Here is a 22,304-nt window from a genome sequence, read left to right on the forward strand (position 1 = left end):
CTCTCTCTCTCTCTTTACTTTTTTTTTTGTGAGGGAGGGTATTTATTTTTGAGGCAGGGTCTCTTGTAGCCCAGGCTGACTTTGAACCTATGATTTTTCTGCTTCCTCCTCCTCATTCTGGGATTGCATGCATGTTGTCAATCCTGGTGAAAAAGTCACCTTTTACGTTGTCTGACACAAGAATAGCAATCTCAGCTGGGCTGCATCAGCTGACATGGAGACTCCCCTTCCACATGTGGAAAGGAGCTGATGGGAGGGAGAGGTCTTAGCTCCCTGAAGGATGGCTATTTTGTCTACATAGTGGGACTCACAAGTCATATCTTCGTGCTACAGAGCTACACAGCATTCCACATGTGTAGAAATGTAAACGGGCATCTTGTCCACTGTAGTACCTGGGTGGGGGTGCACATCAACACAAGAAGGTCCAGAGTATAGAGTGCCATCTCACTTGAGTGGTCACTGCACAGTCATCCATACCAGCTCCCAGGTTGCCACAGAGTTCAGGCTGGACTAGGCCCCATGCAGGAAGGGCAAACCAAGGACACAGATTTCTCACCCTCTAGGGCACTGGGAGGAGGGAAGAGCTGTCCCTAGACAAGATCTTGGGTACTGTATCATAAACCTCTGTGTCTGTTACCTTTGCTCAAGGCCACAGAGCCAAGGGTACTGATATGTTCTGCCATGACTAAGATGCAGGTGACTGACCAAAGATGCTTTTCCCTTCCTGTATCTGTACATGGCACATTAGGAAACCTTGCTGTCAGGGACAGCCCATAGAACAGTGTGGAGACTTGGTAATTCACTTGCTTGCCTGAATCTGCGGGACACCAGGCTTCTGCGACTTGTGAGGTTCTATCCTCTTCCTAACAAGAGTAGTCTGATGCTGGAAGAGCAAGACACTGACACCCTGTTTGTCATTATGAATTGTGCCTCCCATGAAGCAAATGCTTCTTATTATGCTAAAGTTTTCCTAGAGGGCAGACCTTAAGTATGAAAGTGACTCAAAATTTCCTATTGTTTGGTTTATTTTACCTCCAAATTCAGCTGCTGAACAAAGGGCTAGGTCTACATTCTAATGGGTATCACAAGTGTTTTCTTAGTACAAGGTGGGGCCTGATGGCTGTGTGTCCATCCTGGGCTCCCACAGGGACTTGGAAATGTGAGGACCCTGTATCGGTGATGGTCACTTCTTGCTTGGTACAGTTGTTGGCAGCAGAGACATGCACTGACCATTAGTTGGGTCCCATGTATGTTTGGGGTCTTGGGTTGTTTGGTTTCTTTCCCCTTGCAAACATTGCAGGACTTTGGTGGAGATAAACAAGAGAGCACATAAATTCCAAGAGACACAGTGGAACACCAAGAGAGGTGTTGCAGGCTATGGTGAAGGGTGTTTGAGTGCAGTGGGACCACTATGACGGACCTCGGGACAGTGACTGCCTCTGGGCTCTCAGGGGCACAGGAAGTAGGCACATCAGGCAAGGTACAGGGAGGGAAGGTGGAGGTTAAGGGAACACCAGAGTGTGACGAAGGTGTACCTCATATTCTGGTCCCTATTGCCATGTCATACCTCATGAGGACTCTGTGATCACGTCCTCCTAGAACACAAACTTCTCTCTTGACTGTCATGTGTGTGAAAGAGTGTGCATAGTCATCCTGGTTGCTTGAGGCCAGTGCCTGGAATTCATATGGCAAAAGTCACATCTTTAAGGTGTATGGGTGCCATGGGTGGCCTTGAGTTGGACCTTGACAAAGGAACTCAGGAGATGCATCGGACAGAGCAAAGGTTTGGGGCCATTGAGATCTGTGCTCCTCATGACTCCTGTGCAGGAATGGGGAACCTTAGGTGGAATGAGCTGCTGGGTCTGTGCCATGTGACTGTCACAGGTGCTGGCTTTACTGGTGAGGGGCTTGGGAACAGGTGAGGTGGCCTCCTAGGTCTGGGTGGCCATGTGCAAGAGTTGCTTAAGCCTCTGTATCATAGTGAAAGCAGTTGCCAGAGCTGTGGATGGTCCTCTCACTAGGCAGTAACATCCCCCAGGGTGTGGCTCAAGAGCCACTTAAAATATTTTTTGATTCATTTTTATTGTATGTGTATGAGTGTTTTGCCTGCGTGTAAGTGCATCATATCCATGCGATGTCTGCAGAAGCCAGAAGAGGGTATTGATCCCCTGGAACTGGAATTATGGACAGTTGTAAGCTGCCGTGTGATCCTCTGCAAGAATAGACAGTGCTTTTAACTACTGAGTCATCTCTTCAGCCCCCCAAGAGCCACTTTTTAAAAAAGACAGGGTCTCCCTATAGCCCCACCTGGCCTGGAATTGGCTGCGTGGACCAGGCTGACCTCCATCTCTCAGAGGTCCACCTGCCTCTGCCTCCCAAGTGCTGGGATTGAAGGCGTGTGCCATCACGCCCAACTCAAGATCTACTTTTTGTGTGTAGTGGGACAGGGTATCCCCAGGGCTTCTAGATATGGTTCCCACCAGCTGCCCTCGACACTCAACAGGTGAGAGTCAGCTGCGCAGTCTTAGCCTCTGCCCCCTGCAGGTACGTGCAGTTCCTCAGTGGCTTGCTGTCCGGAGCCGTGAAGATGAATGCCTCACCCCTGTTCCTGCACTTCGTGATCCTGCATGGTGCCCCCAGCTTTGACACTGGAGGAGGTGAGTGACTTCTCAGCCTAGACTAAGACTCCTCAACAAACCTCCCCTTTCCTCCTCCGATATCCAGGATCTCTACCTAGGCTACCTGGGGGTGCACACAGTCCCAGCGTATGGTCAGCACTCCGGCTTTGTGAGATGGGGCCAAGCAATGGATCATAGGAGGGCCAGACAGTCCGAAAGCGATCGTGACTAGCCCTGTAACCTGGGTACAGAGACTTTGGCAGGCCAGGCTCTTTCCAAGTCAGTTGTATACTTGGCCTCAGGGTTCATACAACTTTGAGAGAACCAGAATGAGAGAGCATACCTTGACTCAGGGTCTCATAGTCTTCCCTCATAGCACATGACTAGGGACTCTGTCCCCTCCCTACCTCACACAGCTGCTCATATGACCAGGAGCCCTGTCCCCTCTCTATCACATGCAGATGCTCACAGCCTAGCACGTGACTGGAGTCAGGACCTTTTCTCTCTGTCCTGTGCAGGTGTTCATAACACATGGCTGGAGGCAGGATCTGTCTCCTACTGCCTAGTTACACGTGGGTAGACACTCACTCTACAGTTCTTTTGTTTCAAAGTATCTGTGACTTCTAGTCCTCTTTGTCATCAGGAGTAAGGTGACTTTACTAAGCTACGGATACCTGTGAGGCCTCCTGGCCCCATTGTTTAGAGCCCCTGTCTCCCTCTGGTCCAGCTGTGTTCCTTTGTTAGCTGGACACGTGTGTTTGGCACTGATCCTTCCTTCCTTGACACGTGCCTCTCTTTCAGCGTGCCGACCCTTTCTGAAGCTCTACCAAGCCATGCAGCCTGTGTACACGTCTGGGATCTAGTAAGTACCTGGCTTATGTGGGAGTATTTGGGGTGGCTCAAGAGACAGTCATGAAGCATGCTGTCTCTCTCATGGGAAAGAGTGAAACAGTGGGGCCAATAATGCCAAGGGGCTCAAGGAAGTGCCCAAACTGCTACTCTGAGCAGATGTCTGGTCCCTGCTACTCCAGTTGGCTCCATCAGGAGCCTGGACAGTAGAGCCTCCAGGGCAGAGTGAACCAATGCTGTGTGGAAGTGGGTATACTGGAGAGCTAGAACAAGGTCTTCATATAGTTTTTCTTTCTCTTTTTGATTTTAGACATCCTCAGAGTTTGTATAGCTTTCTGAGTTCTGTTTGTAGTGTGTGGGGGTAGTATTTTGCTTGCATTAATGAAAAAGGAAAAGAGAACGAGCGTTCTAGCACTCAGAGTTGTCATCCCCTTTCTGGGTTTACGACGGCCCCTCCACACGTGGATGACGCTGTGGAGTTATGTCCTCAGCTTGTCACATAAGTGGGGCCTGTCCTTGCCTTGACCCTTATCTCCTGACTGAGACAGCCTTTGCTGAGCATGGCCTCTCCAGTCTGGGGCCGTGATAATGCCAGGAGAATGCACCCTGGTCTGGAGCTTTCTTGAACCTTTGACTCATTTCCATAGGTAGAGTCTCAAGACTTGAATTCTGGGCTAATTGGAACATTTCATGCCAATTCTGAGTTTTCAGCTTATATGGTTCTGTACTGTGGTCATGAAATCATGGCTTTGCATAATGATCTACCTTCTTGTATATCCGAAGCAATGTTGGTCCAGAAAACCCCAGCAAGATCTGCATTGCCATAGAGCCGGCCCAGCTGCTGAAGGGGGACATCATGGTGAGTGTCGTGTGCTGTATCCATTGCCCCTGCCCACCCAGGATAGTGACACAGAAGGAAAATTAATTCTGTCTTAAAACAAAACCACCCTGTTTCCAATGCCCTTCTAAAAGAAAAGAAAATAATACCTACAGGAGAATGAAAAACAACCTTTACTCTAAGGCCTTTGTTTAATTTGTGAACAAATTATTTATATGAAAGCTACCGATGTTTGTGTCTTTGATGGTCTCTTATCTCACATGGTGGCTTACAGTCACCTGTAATTCCAGTTCTGAGGATTTGACAACACCCTCTTCTGGCCTCCATGGGCATTGCATGACATAGGTACACTTATAAACATGTAGGCAAAATACTCATGCATAAAATAAAACTAAATAAATTCTTTTAAAAAAGTAAAATACGGCCAAGTGTAAAATACAGCTGGTAGTGTTGCAGCTTGGTTAGTGATTAAAATGGAGATTTCTCCAGATTGATTTTGTTTCTTGGGCGTGTTGGTTCTTGGAGGAGATTAAATGTTACCTTTTCGTCAGTTGCCTATCTAGAATACAAAAGAATCTGTTCATGTAAAATAATTTTAGGAAATATTTTGTCTGAAATAAGGATAAACCTGCAAGGCATGTGTATGTACAGCTTCCAGCCTGTGTAGAGTAATTTAGATAGGATCGTGTCCTTGACAAACCTGCCTGGTTGAGATAGTAGAGTGATTTAAGAGCTTGCTTTGCATTTTATAGCTTTAGAGTTCTTGAAAATACTCATTAATTTACTCTGAAAATTTGAATTTAAAAATCCTCTCTTCGTGAATGGGGAAATCCCCATTCATTAAAACAAAACCAGGACTTAGGAGTAAAACTCAGTGGTCATGTGTACTTAGCGTTCATGAGGCCCTGGATTTCATCCCCAGCAACACGCACATACACGCCACAAGTTCACGAGCCTGTTGAGATGGAGACCCCAGCGACACGTCATACTACTGAGACCTCTTTGTGCTGTCTCTCAGGGTCTTGCCCACTTCGGAGAGTAGATTCTGTAGGTTGAGATGGTGCCTGGGAGAAAAGAGATCAGTGGGAGCAGCGGCCATGTGTCTAATTCTGGGCCTGCTAGATGTTGTACACTGTACAGACAGTCTTCCATTCAGGTGGCAGCCTGTGGGTACAGGAACACATTCTCAGTTCCCAGGCAGAAGGCTGAGCTTCGGTCCTGATAATCATCTGTCTCCTTTAAGTGCTCTGACAACATACAGGGCCTGCAAAGCAGCAACAGTGTGACTCCCAGTTGAGTGAGAGGTGGGCAAAAAGAGAGACCTATTTTTACTGCCTCTTGTCTTCTAACCAGGCATGCAGCTATGAACTGTGTCTAGAGCCTTCTGGGGTTTTCTGTCAAAATGCTGAGTCCTTAACTGAGCATCTGATGGGCCAGTATCGGCCAAAGCTTTACACAGCTGTGGCTTTGAACACCACCTTCTCCAAAATAGGGTTAGGTGTCCAACTTTAACAGAGGTCAGGAGGGCTGGTGGCACTCTTTCTTCTTGTCCTGTCATAGCTTCTCTGTCAGAGTTGGCCTCTCCAGAGTGGGTGGCTCCTTGTTTTCAAGGACAGGTATAGTGACACCCGTGTCTCTGTATAGTGAACCACAGAGTGTGGTGGAAAAATTGAGATGTGGAGGGTGACTGGAGGCTCCCTGTCTCCTTCATTTCCCAGAAGAGAAAGGCTAAGCCACCACCCAATCTGCCGTGGACTGGTGGCTGCTGAGTTCTCTGAGACCAGAGAGTGGAGGCAATCCGAAAGCTAGGTCCCCTGGAAAGGGCCAGCTGTCCTACCTGTCTCCTCTAGCTGTCTCCCTCCCTCTACCTGCTCATCTTTTGGTCTTTTTTCCCTCCTTCCCTCCCTCCTTTCCTTTCTTTCTCTTTCCCTCCTTCCTCCCTCCCTCCCTCCCTCCCTCCCTCCCTTCCTCCTTATCAATTTTTACCCAGTTATCCTTTTATCCTGAATATTTGCGACTCTTCTGAGTTTCTACTCTTGGCCCTGGGCGCAGGAAGGATGGAGGTGCCGAGTGACTTCTTCACCTTGAAAGTTCCTCCTGAGGATGTGGGCTGTTTTGCAGGAGGGGACTGGCAGATGCTGTGTAGGCCAGAGGGGCCTCAGGTTAGACATGCCTGTGACTCAGGCACTAAGATGCCAGGCTGGGAGGGCGTAGTTCAGGAAGGCCGTGATATCTTAGTCTGTTACTCCTTGGGAACACCTTCCTTACCATGCCTGTCTATGTGAGGATACCTGTCATGTTGGAAAGGGGTATACTTGATTACTTTTCTATGACCTGTGCCTAATGAGGACCATACTTGGGTTTTGTGAGGATGAAAGGAATGAACTTCCCATCAGTCTCCTAGGACAATACCTTACAGGGAAGGCCATGACGTGTCATCTCAAAGCATTTCAAGCCCTTGTCACTACCAGAGAGGCCATGGCTCAACCTTGGGTGGTCACCCTATCCTCTCTCTGGGTGAGTTCCTAGCTGGGCACCTCTTACCACACTCCTCCCATTGAACAACCCTGAGTGTGTCCTGCCCCATAGTGGGCACCACAGTCAGAACATGGGGTCCCAGTAAACACTATGTGTGTTGTGGCCACTGGAAAGTGGCTCTGAATAGGAGATGTAGGACTGTTTGGAGGGTCCGGGGTTAGAAAATAGCAGTTGGCACTGGGTCACTGAGGTGAGTCAGGAAGAAATCCCTGGGTGACACAGGGAGGGAAAGGAGCCCTGTGTGGGCGAGGGAGGTGTTTAGTGGTGGGCATGCCTGGACTTGGCTTGTACCTAGCTCTATGTACCCTGATAGCTTGAGAAGCTGGCTGCCACTTATGCTGAGGAAAACAGTCCTGTGGATTATTCCTACTTATCAAGTGTTTGGGTGAAAGATGATGCCAACCGGGCATCCAGAGGTCACATGGAGGCAACATGTCTATGACCCATGGCTCTTCAGTCATGTTCCTAAGTAGCCTTTTTTATGGGACCGTTCACTGCAGGGTCTGCACTGGTCTTGTCCCAGCATAGACAGGGCCAGAGGTGAGGGCCAGAGGTGAGGTGCCATCCTCTCCTGGCCCTCATTGGAACTGTAGTGAGAGAGTGTGAGGGAACTGCTAGAACGATATTGGAGCCTTCCCGAAAACTTTATTTCTGACTTGAACATACAAATCCAGTCAGTGCAAGGAGAGAGGGACCCTCTAAGGTGGCAGTGGTTGGGGTGTGTCAGGGATGCAGTAAGTAAGGCATTGAGTCAGGGTGTACATTGAAGATAGCAATCAAGGCTGTGGTACCACTGAGGGCATCTCCACATCTCCTCTCTTTTTAGCCCTTGGGAATTGTGAGATCTAGGACTGGGTGCAAAGTTCTTGAGTTGCTATGTGTAATTTTCTATAGTCACTGAAGCAGAGGGAGCAGGGCAGGGACAGTAGTAGCTTCAGTTTGGGCAACGTGCCATGGAGAACAGTGCTGGCCTTAGTACCAGAAGCAGCTAAATGAATGTGGAACGGTTTAGGGAGCAGGAGTAGGGGTTCAGATGATCCCAGAAACCAGTGGGCCTATTCTGGGTGGGGTCTGCTGACCATGAAGCATAGACAGGGCCAGAGGTGAGGCACCAACCTCTCCTGACCGTCATTGGAGCTGCAGTGAGAGACTGTGAGGGAACTGCCAGAACTGAGAGACCCAGGCCCATGTCGGGTACGGACTTGTTTTAAAGTGTGCCACAGTTAAATTTGATTGTAAGTCTTGTGTTGACTTTGCATCAGGAAGACAGGCTATGTTGGTTGAAGGTGGTTGGTAAGCAAGGGCCCCTCCTTCTTGATGGTCTCCCTGACTAACTTCACCTATTTGGGCTGGCACTGCTGCACTTAGGGTGTGAACACTGGGATGTTTGCAGACCATAAGAGCTTATTTCTCCTGGTTCTGCAGACTGGCAGTTTCTGTATCTGGTGGGGACCTGGTTTCTAGTTCATTAGGGCACCTTCTTCCTATGTGTCCACCAGAGGAAAGGGGTCTGGAATGTCTCCTAAGGTACTCATGACATTCACAAAGCTTCTGCTTCCTGACCTCATCACGTATCAGAGCTCCCACATTCTCATAGTGTCACTTGGGGTGACGGGGACACAAACAACCCACAGCACAGATCAGCATCTCCTCTCTTGTCCTGGGTGCTGCCTGACTGGTCTCCGCTCTCTCTGGAGTTTCTCCGTCCTCCCTTGCTAGTTTCCTCAGCTCCTCTCTGGTGACCAAATCTCCCTGTCGCCCTTCTCTCTAACCCAGACTTAGAAAAGGCCAACATGAGCCCAGACTCTTTACTTCTCAGCTTAATGATGGTGTCCTTTCCTTCTCTCCATGATAGCTCTGATGCTGTGTCTGTGTGCTTGATCAATGAGCCCTGCCCTCTCTAATGGCATATTCTCTTTCCCTGGTCTCAGGACTGAAGTCCCACTGGAGCAGAGCTTTCCCCAGCTGCCTGGCAGCTGCTTTTGAGCTCCTGTCTGCCAGGCTCTCCTCCCTCGTACTTCTTAGCCTGGCTTTCATCTTCTCCTGATGTTTGCTGATTCGAACTCCTATGTCCTTAACCCAGTATGATCCCCTGACTATCTTGGGCTGCCTTTGGTTGACACCGTCACTCTTACTAGGCTCTGCTGGTGTCTGGGACTCCACACTTACCACAACCCTAAACTGTACACTTGAACTTCATCTCTGGCCACCTTCCCCAGCCTAGATCTTGTCAGCTGTGCATGTCTGACTGTCTAAGAGTCCTGTCTCTGGTTACCAATGTGATGCCCTGCCCCAGAAAGCTCAGCACCTAGATGTAGAGCTTTTTCCATCCTTGTCTTTGTGGACTTCCTTCTTGTCTTCATGGGCCTTATCAGTCACTGTCATTCTACATTATAGACTCAGGACTCAGGCTGAGACAGACATTGTCTAATCAGGGCCATATCTTGCAAATCAGCCAAGCCAGGCTGTCCAAAGACCATTCAGCTAGTCAGCTGTGTTCCCAGAGAGCTGCATGCAGACCTAGGGTGCAGGGCTGGCTGTTTCATGGGTGTGTAGACATGATATGACAGTGGCATATCTGGGGTATGCCCTATGAAAATAGAAGTCAGACATGCTGGAGAACTGGGCGTGGGTATGTGGGAGGTGTAGGATTCAGGGTTGAGGGCTCTGGAGGCGAATTTCATGCCACATGAATGACTCATTTCCATTAGAAACACTGGCACACAGGAGGTTCTAGATCTTTCCACCAGAGATACTTGCTTTTGATAAGACAACTTCCTTCCTGTGCTGTTTTTCATTCCTGACGTGGAATATTTTTAGGGCTGCATTATGGTTGAATTTGTGCTTCCTGTGTTTACGATTCTTTTTTGTATACTCTGTGCTTATTTTCTGCAGTGTTATCAGATGGGAAGAGGGAGACATGACAGCTGATGAGGGTATTTTTCCATCACAGAGTATAATTTTTCCTTGTACAGTTCATAAAAATGACTGCTAAGAAGTTGTCTTGCTGTCTGTCAGAAACCTGAAAGCACTTTTAGCCCATTGTATTATGTCAGACCTGCCTGGATGAAGGGACGCTCACTGTAGATGGCATGGTTTAAACAAGAATTTCTTTTTTCTCTGTTTTGGAGGTTGGGAGTCCAAGGTCAGGGTATCAGCAGGGTTGTTCTTTGCCGAGGCCTGGCCTGGCTTGTTGATCATGCTTCTGTATCTGAGTCCTAACCTCTTTTTAACAATGACACCAGTTAGAGTTCAGTAGGACTGAGCCTGATGGCCTTATTTCAATTAAATAACCTTTATAAAAACCTAGTCTCAACTAGAGTCACATTCTGAGGTCCTGAGGCCTTTGGTCCACAAATACAGAAGGGCATAGCTTAGCCGACAGCATCTCCACCCACTAGCAGAGCCTGTTCTAGAATGTTTAGTATGATTGAAGGTGAGATCCAATGCCGTTGGTGACTGGACATCTTGAGGTTTGTCACTAGCATTCACTGATGAGTAAGTACCCACAGGATGCTGTATTAGACACCTATAGACAGGCACAGGTCCTATTTCTAGGGTTTAGTTTCCAAGTCTCTCTAGCCAAGCAGACAGATAACAGATAACTAACACAGGCTGATATGTGTACAGAGATGAGCTGAAGTCCAATTAGGGTAGAAAAGACGCTTTCCACTAGTCAGGTAGAAGTGGCTTTGTGGCAGAGCTGGTGACTGTGATCAGCCTAGATGGTGGAACCCCAGGTGTCCCAGTCAGTGCTCATATCATAGTCTATGGAGTCTACCTTATGCTGGAGCTCAAAAATCGCATGCTGCTGGTCCCACCTGAATAGGAACTCAGGGACGAAATGATGCTGCAACATGTTCTGCACTGGCACTGCTCCCAAAAGAGTGAGCCATACCATTGCCACCGTCCATCTGATGTCCTGAGGTTTAACAACTCAGGACTTACCCCTGATTCCTCCTTTGCAGCCCTGTCCATCTCCAGATGAACCAAGCAGACATTCAAAGCACAGGCAGCCTCTTTGGCTCTCACTCTGGTGCTATCCTTCACTTCCAGCCTGATACTATCTGACATGTACCCAGGTGTAGTGTGCAAACTTGAAGGCTGCATGTGGGGAAATGGGTTATGGTGTTAAGCTCAGGTATGCAGGTAGTTTCATTTCTCACAAGCAATCTGACAGCTGCTGTGACTTGGAAAGGACCCCAAGGAGCAGATTAGACTTACCCCTCAGAGTCTGCAGATGTCACCTGCTCTGTCTGTGTGCAGGTGTTCTATCTAGTAAGCAGAATCTCTGATCTAACAGTGTAATGTTGCTTCCCAGATCATCCTTTATCCTCCTATTCCAAGAGGCGTGTTGTCCTCTTAAGAATCCTCCTTGATTTCAGTGAATGTTTGCCTTGTATGCAGTTATGTTTGCCTGTCTTTCCTGCACTGAGGCAGGTTGGCAAACATAGTAGGGGTCAAGTTCAAAAGATGAATGACCAGAATCAGCTCTAGCAGGTTGGGAAAATCCCTTGGGAAAGCAGAGCTCTATTATTCTTTTGACTTTGGAGTCCAAGCAGGTGGTGCTGATATTGGTGACAGAAAAGCTGACATTAATTTTCTGTCTGCTTTGGTCCATCTCAGTGGCACAATCAACCCCTCATGTCTTAATAAGGTACTTTTCATGAAAGGTCAGATTTTGTGATCCTGCCCACCAAGTGTGCTGTGGTCAGGTGTAAGGCCCTCTCTGCCTTGGAGAGGTTGCCTGTAGCTTATGCAACCTGCTTAGGAATTCACGCGGCAGCAGGCCCGCCAGGAACCTGGCAGGGATCCTGGGGCTTGAGCCAGCTTGCCCCCTCCCCATCTCAGCACTTGGTCCAGGGCTTGTAAACATGTTTCTGTCTGGCATGCTCCATCTTGCTGACCTGCCTGGGCAAACCACAGGCACTTGTATTTTTGCCTTTATGGTTGTTGGCTCTTTGACCAGTGACTGGGCTTGTAAACACAGGTGAAGCCTCCTCAAGAGGTTGCACAAGTAGCACTGTTGTTTGTCGTTTCTTACAGTGGGCACTTGTTTATACCCAGGAAAGTGGAGGTGTCCCTCTTAGGCTGTCCCAGTAGAGGACCAGTGGGCAGATCTCTGTTGAATCTACCACTGTGTTGTTTTGTGATTTTTCTCCTTATTATGCTGTGGGTCTAGAACTGGGTCAAATCTTGGTTCATGCTGTAGCTCAGCATCATGGACTCAGTTGTGTTTTCCTTTGCGACCAATATCTTCTCACCTTTCATTGCGTTTGGTTCAAGACTTAATACCTGCCATCATGTTCGCTTCTAGGGAGATTATGCCCACTGTCTTTGACCTTCACCCTAGATAATCTCACCATGCAGAGTTGGACCAAAGTGGGACTTTGATTGCTGTTAGGGACGTTTTTGTACTCTGATTCTTTTGCTTAGAGAATTTAAGGGGAAGTTGGATCTGATCTGGCGATGCCTGGCACATGAGGAGGAGGATGGAAACTATACTTGAGAGTTGACTCGTCCAGTTTGGGCAGGTATTCCTGGGATTGCTGCCGTAGTCCTGACACTCTTGATCCTAGGTATTATTCCTCCTGCTTTTGGAGAGTATAAATAACAGCATATCCCTGTAGGGACTGGAGAGATGACTCAGCAGTTACGAGTACTTGCTGCTTTTCCAGAGGACCTGTTTGGTTCCTATCACGCACGTTGGGTGGCTCACAGCTGTCTATAACTCCAGCACCAGTGGATCCAGTGTCCTCTTCTGGCCTCCTTGAGCACCCACACATTCGCACACAGAGTCATACACATATACACATAAATAAAAGTTAAATAGAATGTTTTAAAATATTATATACATGTATATGTATGTATCCCTGTGGCCTAAGAATTAAGCAAGTCATTTAGCATATTGGTTGTCTTTAAGCACTAGAGGGATTGATTCCTTTATTGCATGAGATTTCCATGTGCCTTTTTTTTTTTTTTTTTTTGAGACAGGGTCTCTCTATAGCCCCAGCTAGCGTGGAACTCGCTATGTAGACCAGACTGGCCTCAAACTTACAGAGATCCACCTGCCTCTGCCTCCCAAGTGCTGGGATTAAAGGCACATGCCACCATGCCAAGCGCTCATGTACTGCCTTTTTATTTATTTTTAAGATAAGTTCTTGCTGTGTAGACCACCCTCTGGCCTTGAATTCATAGTTCTTCTGCCTTGGCCTCCCACGTCCTAGAATTGCAAGTGTGTAGTGCACACTTGACTCAGGTACCTGTCTTTAGACTTGGTGGAGTCGGCTTTTTGCCTGGTCCTGGGTGCCATCATCATAGTATTCAGGTGAGGGTACAGGTGTGTCTTCATGCATCTGTAAGAAAATAATATTAAGCCAAAGTTTCCAACTTGTTTATTCAGACAAAAAGCAGGCAAGGCACACACAGACCTTCCCATGGACATCATCACTTAACAATGGGTTTGAGTGCCAAGAATCTCCTTCTAAAAACCTATACCTTTTAAATATTATAACTTACCTGGTTGTTTTTCGGTGCCTCTGTATGATTAGTTCCAGGACTCAGACGAATAATGGACATCTGAGGATGATCAAACCCCCATAAAATAGCCAAGTGTTTGCATATAACCTATGTACATTCTCACGTTTTAAGCAATCTCCAGATTATTTCTAATACCTGCTAATTCAGTGTATGTGTTACATAAATAGTATTCTACCTTGTTTAAGAATAGCTGCAAGAGAAAAGTCTATGTGTGTTTAGTAGGGATGTGGCGTTTTCTTAACTGTTTTCTAACAGGTTGGTCCAATCTATAGGTATGTAGTCTACAGTTAGGGAGGGAATGGGTGTGTTTATAAACATGGCAGATATCACTGAGAGCTGAATTGGCAAGCTGTCTTTGCATAAAACCAGGAGGCCAGTGCTCTGCAACCCATCTTACAGTTAGAGAATGAAAAGTTCTAAGAGGTTGACCATCCCTGAGTAGAGCACTTCAGTGGGGACACCTGCATGCTCCCAACGGTCACAGTCTATGACAGACTCTCCCTGAAATTCAGCACAGTGCTTGCCACAAACTTGTAATCACCACACTGAATTGTTTCAAATGCAAATATTCTAAAATCTGGAGACAGAGGCTCAACATATTCTATAACCATTTTGAGGTGACTCAAGTGTTAAAGCGAGAGGACAAAGGGAGATTTCAGACCTCTGTTCCTCCCACCAAGCTTTAGAAGATGTTTTCTGTCTTAAAGGGTGGCCACTAGGGCCCCATGTCAAACAGTGTGCAGTGGCCCTTTAAGTGTGCAGAGCACAGTTCTGATCTTTGACCATTGATGCTACAAAGATTAATTGATGTTGATAAAGGGTCATTATTGAACCCTCTTGAGGGCACTGGAGGTCATCAAAGCAGAGTTCTGGTTAATTGAGGGGAGCTCTCAAAAGCAGATCTGTTATGTTGGTCAGGGCTAAGGGGAATCTGGGGAAAGAGGGATCCTGTGGTTTCTCCAGTTTTTCCTGAGTTGGTGAGGACTGGAGGGGGTGGTGTTGCCTCCCCTGGTCCATGGGGAGGAAGTTCATTGAGAAGCAGCTAATGTGTGTGATGGAGACATTGTCAGAATATGAACAGGAGAAGTCACAGCAGTCACAGGGATACAGGACAGCAGTTGCTCAATGTGAGGACAGATCACTCTTGTTGCCGATCCCTTGTATTATGACAAACAAGAAGTTGCAAACAGGAGATCATGTTCGACCCAAGAGGTACCTTCTCCAAGGTGCCTGAGAGCTGCCCAACTTGTGGACAGCAGATTCTTATCCCCTGGCCTCCCTCATCCCCAAATGGACAAGAGCCAACCTCTTCCTCCCCTGCCTGGCATGGACAGAGTTGGGATACCTGGGGTGTGAGTCACAGTGTTTGTTTGTAGCTGCTGAGATAGAGTAGTAAGTATACTCCGGATACCTCCAGAAAAGGTCTGGAGAGGAGGGAAGGACTAGAGAGGTTGGCCACAGGGTAAGGATGCCAGTAACTTGAGCCGGTGGAAGGGGAGCAGTACCCATTAAAAACTGGAAACAAGCTGTAGCTGGGGGCATTCCCCTGTGCATGGGTGCAATCCCCTGATGCCTCTGCATTCTCCCAGCTCTGCCCACAGCCATCTTCTCCTAGTAGTCCTCCCTGACTGTCATCACAGTGCTTCTGTAGGCCTGGCTAGATCTGTGTTCCTTGTCTGCCCTCACTTCTTCAGATCTTGTTCTTCAAATCTTTTTTCTCCTGGGTATGTATAAAATGGAGAGCAGGACTGGCTTGATGCTGACCTGGCTTTTCCTCTCCCACGCTCATATCCCATTGTTACTTCTCACTTCCAAGGCAGCTAGGGGGCAGCAGGCCAGGGTCAGGGAGGGGAGGTCAGATCCTCATTGGAGGGATACGTGGATTCACCCCTGGCTGGGCGGACTGAAGCATTTAATGGGTAGTTGGTGTAATGGGTATGAGGCGTGAGGTTCAGAGGGGGTTATGACTGTGCTTAGAATATTCTGGAAGGATGTCTTTGATTGCAAGGACCATTTTTGAATTGAGTCTTGCTTAAGAGTCAGACTCCCCAACAAGGAGTTGGGTCCTTGGCTATTGGTCAATAAGCAAGGTTCTTGGCCATCCCTCCTGATTCATGTTAATGGCTGCAAAGTTGCTGAGTGGAGACCGCTGGAGGTAGGTCCTTGTCTGCAGCAGAGTGTTTACAGCAACCCCAGAGTGTGTGTGTGTGTCGGAGGGGGAGTGGAAAGTTGGGGGTTTGAATGGGAGAGTGGTGCCTGAGCGCAGTGAATGCTCAGCTCATGTTTGTCAACAAGGAGCATCCTGCACAGGCTTATTTATACCTTTTCATTTGTTTATCTGACCATTTCCTAGTAGATAGCACAATGCAAACAAGTTCTAGGTCTGTCCATGGGTTGCTGCTCCCAGCCTTCCTGCCCGGGCTTTTTGTCCTTCTCTTTTCTTTAGTTCTGTGCGATGCTTTCTCTGGTCAGAGGATGACTGAGCCATGACTTGCACATTCTCCTGCCTGACTCTTCCTTTAGATCTGTGAAGCCTGTGATGTTTTAAAGCCATCCTTCACTGGAAGAGTCTCCCTTAGGGAAAGTGGCTGTCCTGGAGGGAAGTCTGCCCACCACAGTCTCCCATGCCATGATGTGCCTGCCATGTGTAATGTGTGGTCTCAGAGCTGAGTCCAGCTCAGTCTGCCTTGGACCCCTAGGACCCTGGCTGCTCTGTGGTCCTTCCCCTGCCACCTTAGCAAGGTCCCCCTCTTCCAGCATACCTTCTTTCTACTGTGGCCTGATGCAGGGAGGCATTTAGTATCAAAATGGGACAGGGCACACCAGGCTTCTGCTCTGACCCCCATCTACCTACAGCTTCTCCATCCTGCTTGTCAATACAGCCACCTAGGGTGGCTTGTTGTACATTCCAGAGACCTAGTGAACCGTCAGCCCCAAGGAAGGATATTGCAACTTGCATTCAAGTCACAGAGGTGATTCTGAAGGCCTTTGTTGAAATGCTACCTCCAGGATACCCAGGCATTGTAAACTAAACACCATTGCATCTCCATTGGTCTGTCTGTCTTTCTGTTTGTGGTTCCCCCCCCCCCCCATTTCTCTATTACCATCTCTAGCTTTCCCTCAGATCTAGCCTACGCACAACATGCAAAGAGAAAGCAGTCACCAGTATTTCCATTGTGTGAAAACAGAGAGGCATTAAGTTGATACTTGGAGATTTTAGATGAAAGGAAAAAGTCATCACAATCAACTGTTAAAATCTGTAGATGAAAGCGAGCCCAGAAGCCTTTTAACAAGGCCTCAAGCGTGCGGCCCATTCTAGGACAAAGGGCTGCGGTCTTTCAGAATGTTACTCCTGCTGAGATGACATGAGGCCCACAGGAGATGTCAGTGATGTGCTGCCCCCATGGCACCTTCAGATGCCATACTCTGGGTCATTTCCGCTGTGCACTCCTGCCCACAGCCGTTCAGGGGGCATGCCATCCACACCTCTACAGGCTGCATCCATGTTTAATGAGTGCTCCCTCTCAGCTGTTGCCTATTTTCCCTTTCCCTCAACCAGGTGAAATGCTACCATAAAAAGTTCCGCTCGGCCACCCGCGATGTCATTTTCCGCCTGCAGTTCCACACAGGTGCTGTGCAGGGCTACGGGCTCCTGTTTGGGAAAGAAGAGCTGGACAATGCCTGCAAAGGTGAGTGGATGAAGCCCTTGGGGACATCGGAGTGTTATGTCCTTCCTGGTTCTCTCCCCCAAATGGAGCATATTGACTAAGTTATTCGTAATATAAGAAAAATTGAATTGATCTGTGGAAGAAAAACTCAGAGAAACTGGGGAACTTTCTGTGTTAGGAGTTCTGTTGCAGCTTGGGACGGGCCTGACACCAGCTGGGCTGGAAAGATAGAGTCTTCAGTTCAGGACATGGTGTGATATGGTTCTTTTTTTCAGATGACCGTTTTCCTGACTATGGCAAGATCGAGTTGGTCTTCTCTGCTACTCCTGAGAAGCTTCAAGGTGGGTGACTGGCAGGACAGTAGCGGCAGGACACTGACACAGGCTGGAGAGACCCTGAGAGTTGGGAGCCCTGGGATTGTACTGACTCCTGTCTTTGCACATACTTAGAAAATCTGAACTTTGTTTTAATTTTATTTTTGTGATGAAGATGGAGCCTAGGGCCTTTTGCATTCCAGGAACGTGCCCTAAATACTAAGCTACATCCTTAGCTCTTGAATTAAACTTTAAAAGAAAAATAGCATATTGGATAGTCAGAGGGAGGTGGTTTAGAGAAAGTAACACTCACTTGGAGAAGATCCAGAGATAGTGTAGCATGCCCAAGGTGACTCCGCGAGGGAGCCTTTGCAGTCTGGGGTTCCCACTGGTGTTCCTGAGAGTTTACCCACCATCTGTGAAGTTGTGCCAAATACTTGCTTCGCCACAGGAAAGGGGCTTTAGAAAGATGACCAGTACAGCACACTGTGACTATATGTGTATTTCAGAAAACACATTTAATTAGAAATCATTCTTTACCCCTAGAGTGAGCCTCCTACATATGACAGTTTCAATTTTAACTTTCTTCTTCTTATTATTATTATTTTGGGACAGAATTCACTTGGTAATCTAGGCTGTCCTCAAACCCCTAATCTTCCTGCCTCAGCCTTCCAAATATTGGATCACAAGTGTATATTACCATGCCTTGCTACATGGTAATTTTTTTTTTTTTTTTGGTCTTTTTGAGACAGGGTCTCCCTGTCACCCTAGTTAGCCTGGAACTCGCTATGTAAACCAGGCTGGCCTCAAACTCACAGAGATCCTCCTGCTTCTGCCTCCCAAGTGCTGGGATTAAAGGAGTGTGCCACCACGCCAGGCTTTAATAATATTTTTAACAGCATGGAAAGGTATCACTCTTTTGCTAGGCCCATTGTCATAGATTTAGGTAGGAGCCATTCAGTGCAAGACTTGCATGTTAAAATTCCCTGTGGCATTCTTAGAATGGCCAAAGGCAGGAGCACGGAGATGAGAATAGGAGCATTTGGAGACTGACACTTGGAAGCATGTCTGTGGCCTCATCTGCAATCTGTTCCAAAGGCCCTAGTAGGCCTCAGAGACTGGTTTCTGACACCATCTCAAATGATCAGTGTTTGGTTTGTCTTTCTTCCAAGCGTCTTTGTAAATTTGTCAAAAATCATATCCAGTCTCTGGTTAGTGCTATGACTTGTGGGAAGAGAGGTGGCAAATGGAGGGGCTTCACTTCTGCATTGAATTTTGGCATCTCAGTGCCCTAATCTCCTCAGGTCAGGTGGACAGAGGTGCTGGGCTTTGCTAGGACTAACACATCTGCTGTGGCCCCACAGGATCAGAGCATCTTTACAGTGACCAGGGAGTGATTGTGGACTACAACACAGCAGACCCGCTGATCCGCTGGGACTCTTATGAGAACCTGAGTGCAGATGGAGAAGGTATGTGCCACAGGGAGGCACAGGGGAAGTAGCTCATTCACAGGAGCATCAGCAAAGCCCTGTAGCCTGCCCACAAGGTGAAGCCACCCTGCATTCCTGCAACCCAGAAGCCGCATGTGTGTGACACTTTTCTAGGTTTTAAGGCACTCATGAAGATTGGGCTTGGCCAGTTAGGTCAGGTCTTTTTTAAAACTATAGTGTATGGAGGACTGGTCAGGAGCCTCCTTACTAAAGCTCTGTGTGTGTGTGTAAAACTGAGGATGCTTTTCAGGAAGGGGCAGCAAAGCTTCTTTGGTCTTTTCTCTCTCTTGATTTTCAATTTTTAAAGTTACTTTATTTATTTATGTATTTATATAAAAAAAAAACTACTGACATGGAAAGACTTCTGTCACTGATAATTTTCTAGTTGTTTTGCATTGCTCGTGAGCTGCTTTCCAAATTTAATGTTTTTATTCAAATACTCTTATTTTACATTTATTTATTTATTTATTTATTATTTATTTATTCATTTATTTAGTATATAGGGAGGGAGCATTAGCGTGTCATGTAGCATGTGTGGAGGTCAGTCTACAACTTTTGGAAATTGATTCTCAGCTGTTTCCTAGGGATTGAACTCTCGTCATTAGGCTTGGTGTCAGGTGCCTTTACCCACCAGGCCAGCTCATTGACCTGATCTTTTACCTTTTAAACGACTGACTAAGACTCAGACCTGCTTTGAGAAAGAAAACTAAAGTCATTTTTGACAAGCTGCTTTCATCCAGATGTAACACATCAAGAGCCAGTGTCTGCAATCATCTGCAATGTTACCTCTTTGTCAGTCACCAACCTTCTGGTGATTCAGGAAGGCAGCATCTGTGGCCAGTGCTGGGGACACCCATTGTGTGTACCTCTGTTTGTGTTGGGGAAATTGTGCACCTTCTTGGGCTGTGCGGGACGAAATTTCAACAGAAGGAATTACTAGAATTCCAAATCCATCAGGACCTGAAGTGGTGCCAGAGGTCGAGTGTGATGATGCTCTGGGCATTAAAATGCTGGTGAAATTTGGGGGTGAGCAAAGGCAAGCTTTTCCAAATCTCCTCCCAATATGAATCATTCAGAAACTTTTAAGGCGCCCACACAGTAAAACAATTGTAGTTGAACACTTTCAGAAAAGCTTTGCACCGCCTCTCAAGGATGCGTAATGTACATAGGAATTCTAAGAGTTCGATGTCAACTTTATTTGTACAGGATCATCAGTCTTGACCCCAGAGGCCTTTCTTAGTGGCATCTGATAATGTGTGACATAGGTCTGTCCTGTCAGTCCTGCTGTTGCTGCCACCACTGGAGGAGTGACGAGTGGCTAACGCAGAAGTGCGTAAATAGTTCAAGGCTGGAAGATTAAGGGGCACTTTGGAGAGTGAGATAGGGACACTGATCAGAGTCTTAGATGCTGGGGCTGGGATGGGGCAGGGATACTGATCAGGGAAACCGTGTGCTAGATTTGAACCAGAGAGCCATGCCATGAAGTGACCAATAAGTGGCCATGTAGAGAGGCCACCAAAGACCAGGCTGGGTGGTTAAGAACTCCTCCTACTGGAGTTGTGGTGGGGGGTCCAGTTAGTTACATCCAGATGTAAGGCTCCTAGAACCAGTGTCTGGAGGCTCAAGTTAAAGGGCTCATGGTATCAGGACTTTAGTCCATGGTTAGCTTACTGCATTGCTGTGGGCTCATAACAAAGTGGATCATTAGAGGGAAGACAGGAGGCTCTTCGCCTCCTGATGGGAAGCGGAGAGATGAGATGGGAAAGGACAAAGGACATGGCACATCCTTTCAAGGCCTCCAGTGACTGCTTCTTCCAGCCAGGCCCTTCTCTCCACAGTTCCACTACTAAGTGTTAATTCACATTTTGAATCTGTCAGTGGGTTACTCCAGACAAAGAGGACACTCTCATGATCCAGTGACTTCCCCAAAGCTCCATCTCTAAACTCTGCTTGGTAGTGCTTACATCAGAGTTTAAGACTTTAATATGTGAGCTTTTATGGAGAACATGTCATAGACCAATCTCACTAGAGGACATTGTGTTCCAGACCCACACTAACACATGCATACGTTTCACCATGCTGTCATAACTATCTACAGTAGTCAGAGACTAGAGAGAGCAGTTCCATAGTTCAGTGCCACAAACTTTGGCCCCAAGCATCTTCCTGGGGTAGCTGTCTCTTGCTACTGTTTGTCTGTTAGATGTGGTAACAGAATGCCACAGCTTTGGTGACCAAAACAGTTCTGGGAACTGGAAGTACAAGATCAGGGTGCAGGGTAGTATTCTGCTGAGGTCTGGTTGCATAACCTACCTCCATGGCAGAAAGATGGTGAGAGAGCTCCCTGGGGCCCCTTTTGTAAGGGCATTAACCCCATTATGAGGATTCCCCTTCTACATTTAATCACCTGGTAATACCGTCCCATTGGATGTTCGAATTTAATGTATGGATTTTGGAGGGACACAGGCATTTAAGCCATAGTAGATATTTGGTATGTTTGCTAAATGAATAATCAGAGAAATTAATATATGGATATTGGAGGGACACAGGCATTTAAGCCATAGTAGATAGTTGGTGTGTTTGCTAAATGAATAATCAGAGAAATTATTTAATCTTCAGACATTTAGGACTAGCCTTATGGCAATTCCCCTTGGGGTGATTTTTCACTTTGTGTCTCCTGAGCTGAGCAGCATGAGTAGGAGGGAGACCTATGCTACATACAGGCTGTGTGGCTGGACATGCTAGGGTCCTGTAGGCAGATGGTCCAGCTGGTAGGTAGTGAATGAAGATCTTTGGGCAGCCAGGGGTTGATTCTGGGACTGAGCAAGGAAGGGGCTGGACTACCTATGTACACACAGTTAGTCGTTGGCCAGATTACTGTTGTGTAGCACCTGACTGTAGTCTGCTCTGGCTGTTGAAGGATGGTGCATGCTCTATAAATTGTCTTGCTTTGTGTCTCCCAGGTGCTCTTGGGCCAGAGTTGCACAGGGAGCAGGGCTGAGCCCCTGGACTGTGTTAAAAGTTGGCTATACCAATGCAAACATTAGCTTTATGAAATTGGCTTGGGGAGGACAAGATGGGGAAGAAAGGATTTCAGTGGAGTTCTTGTAAATCAATTCATGTTTCTAGCAGTAATTTTTTGAATATGCAAACTACCATAAAAAAGAAGTTATTACCATTTTAGGCAGAGTTAGAGTGCTTGCCATTGGTGCACTTTAGGCCTGGTTTCTAAATGGTGTACAAGTGGTTCTAATGAGACCAGCCCTAGCACTGTTCCATAGCCCCACCTGCCTGAGCATCTGTGTGCATCTGTAAACAGTTTCTCCTGAGCCTTGTTGTCTGTGTTCTGTTCCATTAGAGTAGCCACCACGTGCGTTTGATCCTATTGCTGCCATTGTGTGGGGCTTCTGCGTTTCCATTGTTAACACCCACGACCAAGGCCAATGCAGAAC

General features: G+C 47.3%; 1 protein-coding gene across 5 annotated transcripts in view; it reads left to right on the forward strand.

The window, feature by feature from the left end:
- The window catches only part of Tns3 (tensin 3), a 257,511-nt gene that overhangs the window by 138,353 nt on the left and 96,854 nt on the right, over positions 1-22,304 (forward strand). For all 5 annotated transcript variants that reach the window (XM_008842184.2, XM_029567904.1, XM_029567903.1 and 2 more), the window contains 6 exons: positions 2,545-2,657; positions 3,420-3,480; positions 4,251-4,326; positions 16,943-17,072; positions 17,327-17,392; positions 18,730-18,834. In XM_008842184.2, coding sequence (XP_008840406.1) covers positions 2,545-2,657; positions 3,420-3,480; positions 4,251-4,326; positions 16,943-17,072; positions 17,327-17,392; positions 18,730-18,834 — 551 coding nt within the window. The remainder of the gene's footprint in view (positions 1-2,544; positions 2,658-3,419; positions 3,481-4,250; positions 4,327-16,942; positions 17,073-17,326; positions 17,393-18,729; positions 18,835-22,304) is intronic.

This window comes from Nannospalax galili, unplaced genomic scaffold, assembly GCF_000622305.1.
Source record: "Nannospalax galili isolate Female #2095 unplaced genomic scaffold, S.galili_v1.0 scaffold321, whole genome shotgun sequence".
NCBI classification, from domain to species: domain Eukaryota; kingdom Metazoa; phylum Chordata; class Mammalia; order Rodentia; family Spalacidae; genus Nannospalax; species Nannospalax galili.